This window comes from Monopterus albus, unplaced genomic scaffold (assembly GCF_001952655.1).
Source record: "Monopterus albus unplaced genomic scaffold, M_albus_1.0 scaffold72.1, whole genome shotgun sequence".
NCBI classification, from domain to species: domain Eukaryota; kingdom Metazoa; phylum Chordata; class Actinopteri; order Synbranchiformes; family Synbranchidae; genus Monopterus; species Monopterus albus.
In genome coordinates, this window is record NW_018127952.1 from 2,362,198 (window position 1) to 2,370,863 (window position 8,666).

The 8,666-nt window shown below is 40.8% G+C and overlaps 1 protein-coding gene across 1 annotated transcript in view; it reads left to right on the forward strand.

Moving 5' to 3' along the window:
- LOC109963331 (neogenin-like) overlaps nucleotides 1–8,259 on the forward strand; it is a 74,490-nt gene extending 66,231 nt beyond the window's left edge. The window contains exon 3 of the mRNA XM_020605762.1: nucleotides 8,142–8,259. Within this exon, the coding sequence (XP_020461418.1) occupies nucleotides 8,142–8,152 (11 nt within the window). The 3' untranslated portion in view covers nucleotides 8,153–8,259. The remainder of the gene's footprint in view (nucleotides 1–8,141) is intronic.
- The last annotated feature ends 407 nt before the right edge of the window (nucleotides 8,260–8,666 follow it).

Sequence of the window (8,666 nt, forward strand, 5' to 3'; positions counted from 1 at the left end):
GTTTTTTTCTGTGTTCTGTGGAGGCTGACAGCAGGAGAAAAGTGTAGACAGGAGTCTGTTGGGCTGGAGGTAGATGGCAGTCTCCATTTAACACGTATTCACTGACTGATTAGGTCCTCTGGGTGGGTGGAGAGGCTGATGGAGACAGCCCTATCTCTATTCTCCAGACACCACAGTGCCCAATGCGTGTTTCTCTGTGTGTGTGTGTGTGTGTGTGTCTGTGTGTTCGCATGGGAATGGGAACCCATGAGTTTTTGTATGTTCTTCTCCTGTATGTGACATGTCAGCTTTCTATGTGTGCTCTGTTCTCATTGTAAGTTACAAATAAAGCACCATTGCAAGGTTGGTTGTACACAGCTTTGAAGTTTTTGTCTTTGCTGCAGGATAATATTGCCTCTGTGAAACCCAGAAAGTGATGAAACAGGGTTACAGACCCCATTATGCTACAAGTTACAGCTAAATCCTGATGTGGCTTTTGTTTAAATATTGCTTATATTAAGCTCTGCTATGTTACTTTTACACTGGAGAGTCCCCACAGTGGATGATGTCTCATAACTTTATGGGGTTTTTCTTTACGCGGTCACCACATGAAAGGTGTCTTCTGCCATATGCAATTATTTTTGTATAGTAGCTGAATTTATGTCCAATAGAGCCATAAATAGCCCGTGTTCATCATGGAACATGAAAGCCAAGCAGGCAAGGTTGTGTTTTGGTATGAAGGGGGGGTATACTGTATACATATACAGCTTTACCATTAGTGTACCTGTTAATTGGATAAAGTTGACACAAATTACTCAAACTGATGTTTTAAACTGTTGTATATAATGGAGAATAGGGGTGTGTGATATATATCATCTATGAAAATATCTTAATTGCGGTTTAAATTATGTGTGAGCTGACAAACAATCAAAAATGCCAAGACAGTCCACACATACCTTATGAAGCCAAGTAGGATGAACGACTGTGTGTGTGCATTCAGACCGTACACATTGGTCACTGCACCATAAGTTAAGCTAGTGTAGCTGGTAAAAAAAATGCATTAACAGAGTTAGTTATTCTAAAAATGAGTGAACTGGCAGCAAGAGACAAAATACAGACACCACCAGCCCCACAGTTTACATTGTTAATGGCTAGACGTGGATCATCCTCACTCGCAATGGTGACATTTTGGTTTTGAAAAGACGGATGTTGCTCAAAGACGGACTAAAAAAACTATACCAAACAGTTGCTGTAAAAACAACTCGAGAGCTTGTTTCACCGTATACAAACCAACCTGTGCACAGAATATGAAAAGCTTTGGGAGTCTGCTGTCCACCACGGGACTAAACCAGACAAGGTACCAGCACACAAACACACTCGGCAAACTGTAGCGGAATCATTCTGCTCAAGTGATTTCAATCTTCTTGCGCTATTTTATTTTAATGATTTAGTTTTAATTAAATAAATAAGACCTGTTTTTCTTAAATATGTTTTCATTAATGTCAGTAAGCAGCAACACGTAATATCCTATTAATAAGAGCGGCGACCTTACACAATATGACTAAATACATTTTTGAATGATGAAGAATATTGTATACTTTTCATTGTTAGCAAAATTCCAGAAAAAAATCCAGATATAATTTTTGTCAGTATTGCACTCTCCTAATGCAAAAATGTTTTAAAAGTTCTTTTGACTGCTTGTGCTCCTGCTGAGAGTGTTTGAATAAAACCCAAATACCAGGGGACAGTTTCTTCACTACAATGAAGTTGCATTTGGAATTTTGAATTAAAGTGTACTGTCCAATTGAACCGAGACATTTTTCAGGCCGTTTCTGCACAATGCTTTAGCGGGTGCAATTAGTCTGTTTTAATGAAAGTGATAATTGACTGCTGCAGTCAGCAGATGAAGATAAACTGTTTTCTGCATAATGACTTCCCCAACTCTGCTCCCCATCCTGCACCTCCACTCCTCTGCAAGCTGAACTTGTATTTCACAGTAGTGTTTCACCTGGTACGTTTAAGGCATCTGCACATCAGTGGTTCTTTAGTGCTCAAGGCTTTCCACACCACTTCACAGATTTCCCATAAATGCTCTCATTTACGAGTTGAACCCAAAAGATAGAATCATGGCATCAGCAGGTATTTGGCTGCTAGCGTGACATGTTAGTCAGCTCGAGTGTTCTGTCTTTTATTGATGCCTTGCCACCATCTGTTCTGAAACATCGACATGTATGTGAGTAGCATAATATGGGGGGTTTCATTCAATTTGGATTTGCCCCAACATCTACACTTGTATATGGGATTCACTTCAAATATACGTCAAAGCTTCCTGAGCCTGAATTTGACACGTTCTCCAGATTTCCCTAAAGTGTAGTAATCAGTAGCTGTTTCTGTAATGTGGTGCTTATCATGTGAAACTGCACATCAGAAGACATTCTTTATGCCAATCAAGTGGAATGTCTGTGCGGCATTGGGGGGAAAAAAACAGATCAGTCTAACAAGTCAAAGTTAGGAACCATGCATACTGTACATGCATCATCTGCAACTTGGAGTATTTTAAAATCACTATTCACTGCTGTGCAATCAAACCTGAATTCTTCCACAAGCCTTCCTGTCTCCAGGGCCTGGATATTCACTGTCCTGAATGCTTGTGTCCTTGTGCTTTGGCAGGGAACTTAAATGTAATATTTAATCTAATGGACTAAAGGAGAGTTCAGTAGTTTCCTTTGCAGCAAACAGATCTTAAGGTAATTTACTTCTACCATTTGGCCTCATTCTGATTCATTCATTTATGTAATCTTGGGGTGGCAGGACAGTTGGGCTGGTGTGTAAGCAGGGTGTAGCTCTGAAATAGCAATAATTGCTTAAATGGAAAAGAGGCTACATTTTTACAATAGGCAAGGCAGGTTTATTAATATAGCACATTTTCATACACAAAGACAGTTCATAGTGTTTAACACAATGCACACAAATATGTAGATAAAACAGTACATTCATATACATATAAAACATTTGAATGCAAATTAGATTAATACATTAAATGCAAATACAAAGCAACAGTTACATGACAGCACAATGTAACAACATGCAATTGTAGATACCTAGTACTTCTAGGATACTGTAGCTGTGGCAGACTGCAGATTCTCGGTGTTCTCATTAGACTTTGAACCCCTTTACTTCAATCTTCCAAGACACACCTCTGAGTACTTTAACAGCAGAGGCAGGTGTACTTGAAACACCAATGGCTATACAGTCAGCTAAACAGTCCCGAAAACATTTAGGACAGCTGTGGAAAACTCTGGATTCTCACTGTTCTCAATATACTGTACTCACACCCCTTTATTCCAGTCTTCCCAAGACTAGCCTCTGAGTTATTTACACCAGAGGCAGATGTAGCTTCTTTTGGAAAGTTTTAAAACACAAGTTTCTATACTGTCTGCTAAACAGTCCCAGAAACCTTTAGGATATAGCATTAGACTTATAGTTTTGTCACTTATTGTACTTTGTGCATAGATGTTTTCAAAGTGTTGAGTCTTAGAAAATAAGCTGCTTTTCAGTTACACAAGCAAACAGTCATTACTCAGTCTTACCCTGATGACATGAGGTGTATGTACTCCATATGTAGACTTCTCAGGGTGGATGTGCTTGGCAAAGTTCACACTTTCTTTTTTGCTACTACTTTTTGCAGAGAGATTTAGTACCTGGGGAGAGCCTTATTCAGGGCTCTGAAAAGCTTTTCTAGTGGACAATCCATCACTTTCACAGCTCCTCTCAATCTGCATAAAAAAGTGGCTATACTGCACTTGACAGCATTTTGTTTATCGTCTCCCTCTCTCATTCACATTTGCTGTCCATGTCTTCTTCTGTGCTGTTCTACAGATAGATGTGCCCGTGCTGTTACAGACCAGTGTGCTCATGCACACCACCCTTTCATCTCCCAGCAGTCGCCCAAGTGAACACACATGATGCAGTTTTGGGTTTTCATATTAAAATATCCTGATGTTTCAAAGCTAAATTGGGCTTCACAGGGCTTTTGAACACTGAAAGAGTTTATGCCTGCTCCCCCTCCCATTTTTATTTTTTTGATGGCTCCTCAGGCCTTGCAGAAATCTTTTCAAACAGACCTCTGTATTCATCAGACACACAGGGTGGGCAGAAAAAGTGAGACTCTGAGCGGATAAAGTTTTTATTCCAGATTGAAACGGTCTAGCTATCCTTGAGTTTTGATATTCAAGGCCACTTGTCTTGACACCTGCCCTTTGAAAAGATTTTGTACAGTCTTGCTTCAGAAAAAATCACTCCAGTATTGATGTTCTTGAACCCCATTGTCCTTAATCTTCCTGTTTAAGGATGAATTCTGAAGCACGGTCACTAGGTGATGACAGGCATATCTTGTTTTTTTTTTTATGGGATATCCTTTGAAAGAGTCTGCTGTGTGAGAAAATGTATGATTCCAGGGTGACAAAAAAGGGATTTGATTGTGCTACTCTAGATGTAAAGAAAATATGTTTGTAATATATACTGTATTTTATTCTACCTGGCATGTACTGAGGATGCCGGATATAGTGCAGCCACGAGTGTTCATTGCATTAACCTGTACTGAAAGAACACCTCGCCCTGGGCACAGATGGAACCTGCTAAAGGAACCAAAGTACTCACTTGGTTAGCATCTTCGTTTTTCTTTTGCTTCAGAAGCCAGTTTTATTAATGGATTCACTTTCTTGCACCATCTGAGCAGGTCTCCATATGCACTGATGATATTATGTTGGCAGTGGAGAGGTGTGCAAGGTGTGAGAGGTGACACCTCAAAAAGCATTTTTCTTTGCTGCCACTCAGTTCTTATTCCACACTCTCTCTTCTAGCTGACTGGATTTCTCTTTGTCCAAAATGATATGTTATACAGGTGGAAAAATAAGAAGGACCAAAGTGTTTCCCCCATTTTCCTTACCGCTGTAGGTTATTGATATGTTTTCTTTAGTGACAAAATGGTTTTATCCTATAAACGTTGACATTTTGCTTGACTGTTCTTAACAGATCATTAATTTGCATTTATTCTGTTGCTGTTAGCCAGAGACAGATGATCTGCGTTGCTCACTTGGAGCTAACATGAGTGGAAAAAAAGGAGTTGTGAGGGCGCTGGATGTCTGCAAAGCAACAGGGATGAAAGGAAAACCTGGGAATGAATGGAGCACCGTTTGTGTTCATCTGGGATAAAGACTGTTTGGGAGGCTGTTGGAACCTGTTCGGGCCTGCTTGAACACAGCCTGCCTTTATGTGCAGGGTTATGACACGTGACACATGCAAGACTTAGGTGAGCAAGAGCTACGTGTGGAAAAACAAGGAAGATGGAAAGGAATAAAGTGAGATGTCATTTCAGTGAGCAGCAGGAACACAAATGAACTATGAAATGTTGATGAGCATGCACGTGTGGATCCTGCTTTGACTGAGCTGCCCTGAACTGTGTGTAAGACCCCTATAGGTTGGCATTCAGATTTCTCCTATCCACACCATGAGCCACCCGCACGGCTTTTTGATTGGTGGATGTGAGCTGTGGAGGTGTCAGATTCAGGGTGAGCTGTGGAGGTGTCAGATTCAGGGTTTGCATGCGTATGAGCCTACACACACATACACACATACACACACACACATGATTTCAAGACAGTATGGAGGCATTTGACTGACTGAGCCAAGTCTGATGAGGCTTGATCGATGATTAAAATGATAACTGGAAAAAATTACCGTGCTCAAGTAGAGTCTCCCTGCTGTTAGTGTTGATGTGTGGTATTATGGATTTGCCTTTGGTACAAACTGACTGCGCCCTGCACTGCGTCCTGCTGCATCAGAGTAGGATGCTGTGGGTGTGCATTCTTCCAAGCTGTCGAAAAACGCTGAGGTCAGTGAGATGCATCTCCCCTGTTGCTTCTTTTACACACACACATGCACATATACGCTAGAGGTAAGGGCACTCATTGACATTATGTATTCCCTGGCCCAGGGGTCAGCACGCAGCAGCTCCCAAGCCATGTGCTGCTTATTAGCCCCTTTCTCGTGACTTCCTTTACCAATGGCTACAGCTATGCATGCTAAGTGGAGCTAGCTACCTGCAATGTTATCAGGTCATCACGTCCCTGATGACGTCTGAGCAGATTTCTAAAGTGGCATTACTTGGATTGACTGATCGTTTATTTGAAAACTAGATTATTTTCTTTACTGAAAAAATATCCAAACTTAAGAAAGTGGCATAATAACAGTCCTGGGATGAACATTATAACAGCTGGAATGATGGGATAGTGTAGTGCCCTTCCATTTACTATAAACTTATGTAGGCTATCTGGGTACTATTTGTGTACATATTTAGCTTTTTTGTGGGATTTAAACTATTTCTTTCATTTTCACAAAGCCCACACATGGCAGCAGAGTTTTCTCTAGTGCACAGTCAGTTTTGTGTTTTGTTGGAAATGGTCTTGTAGTAGTTCTTAAAGTTTATAAATGCACCAGAGTATTGCAGTATTGTAATGGGGATGGAAAGTTAAAGTAGCTAATAGTCTAATCAGCTGTTGATTTGCCGTTTAGCCAATAGACTGTGGTACCGTCTTGTAAAGGACTCCAGGCGTTTTTTTTTTGTTTGTTTTTTTTTTGTCTGGCCAAAAAAGGCTCTTCATTTAGTAAAGGTTGTCAACCCCTGCCCTAACCTAGTCTTAACCCTCAAGCAGCACTTTGAAGTTGTCAAATGTGGCAAAATGTCCTCACAATGATGGTATTGAACTGAAATTATTTTACACAACCTATACATTTACAGACACACTGGCAGTAGACACAACACTGCATTATAGCAGGATGCTTCTACACAGTGATGACACTTGCTTTTATTTCCTCCCTCTCCTTCACCTTTCAGCTCCCTTGCACCCCTGCACACAGTGCATTTTAACACTCAGGTCTCATTTCCTGCTGCATTTACAGCCAGGGAACATAAAGCAAGCTTGGATACGGCTGCTGCATCTAAGTCTTCATCTTTGATGCTTGGGATATACAGTACAGTATGTGTCAAATCTTTCTTTAGGTTTGCACAGTCTTGTATGCCTACCGATTTGTTTAAGTGAAAAACATGGTTGCATAATCACAGACAGACATGTATTCTTTTAGTTTTTGTCTTTGGTTAGTTTGTTTTCCATGTTGGACAACACGGCGTGCAGGCACACAAATGCTCGCATGAATACAGTTAAGACTCATCGGAGTTTCATTTTCTTCGGAATCCATCATGGCGTAGCATCTGCTCTATATGAAGCCAGTGTGCTGCAGATGGATTGGAGTAATTGCTACTGCCACACTGTCAGACTGTCCAGGTGTTCTAGAGATGTGCCGCCTCCTTTTCCATTAGGGCTGAGTGATCGATTAGATTGCCTTTATTGTTACTCTGTCTTCCTCACTGTTCCTGATGTGATCGTTTCAGTCGCTCTGCTTCACATTTCTCTGTGTAGAAAAGCCACTACTGCACGTTTGCCCCCAGTAAATATATCCCTTTCATTTTTACAAATTTAATTAAACAAAATAAACAACCGGTGTAGCTATTAGCAGTGTGTAAAGAGTTGGCCACTGTGAATGGAATTGCTGCATACCATATGATCCTCATTCAAATACAAATCTTGCCCTCCGGCAGCCTGTTCAATATGCACTGTATGTACAGTATTTGATATCTGTGTTTGCTGTGGTTGTTTACTTTGTCTTGTATATGGCATTGGCATCTTACCAGATGTTGCTAATAAACTTTGAAACTGTGTTGTGCTTTATTTCTACATGCACGGATTGGTCTTCTCATCATGTCAGAACCCTAGTGTATGAGTGACGATACTTGGTCTGTTGATATGGCTCACTGGAGCTTTTCAGAAAGGTGCTTACATGAATGTCTAGAAGAGAAAAGAACAAAAATTCCACTGATTTTCGATCCTCTTGGTAGCCGCAAGCAATTATCTGTTTCCATTGATGATAAAAATACAAGGGTATAAATGGCGACATATACTCATCCAAATAACACGCTGAACGTTTTTGTAGAATTTTGGTCCTGAATGAAAAATGCCAGGGATGTTGGGTTTGTGTGGCAGGATGGGGGAATGCAGAGCTGCTAACTGATGTTAATATGTCCCACCCTCCTACCTCTCGACAAGGTAAACGATGATGAATGCCCCGGCCATGTTGAGTGACATCATCACAGAGCGCAACATCTGTGTCTTCAGAAACATCTGCTGCTCCCAAGCTGCCAGCCCTACTCTCATATACATGAAGACACACCAATGAAGCCAGTCTCTGTTCATGGAGAAACCCATCAATCTCACGATACTGTATATTGCCAGCAGCCTCTATGCCTGTAACCTACACTTTAAAAGATGATTTTCCTTACGTTTTGGAGTCACAGTGATGCTTTGTGTAGCATGGTTGACAGCCAGAGCTGCCTCATTGTGTCTGCAGCCCATTTAATTATCAACAGTAATCCAAACCCATGCTCTTATTTCCTAAATAGCAGCTACAGATTCTTCACAACAGACTGCCTACATAATGTGACTGTTTGTGCAAATGTTTATACTTAACTGTCCGCTTTAAACAAGGCTCGCTTCTAATCTCACTGATGCAGAAAATGCTTTTCTTCTACCTTCGCTTCATTGGGGTATAATTTGAAGAAGACACCCACACAC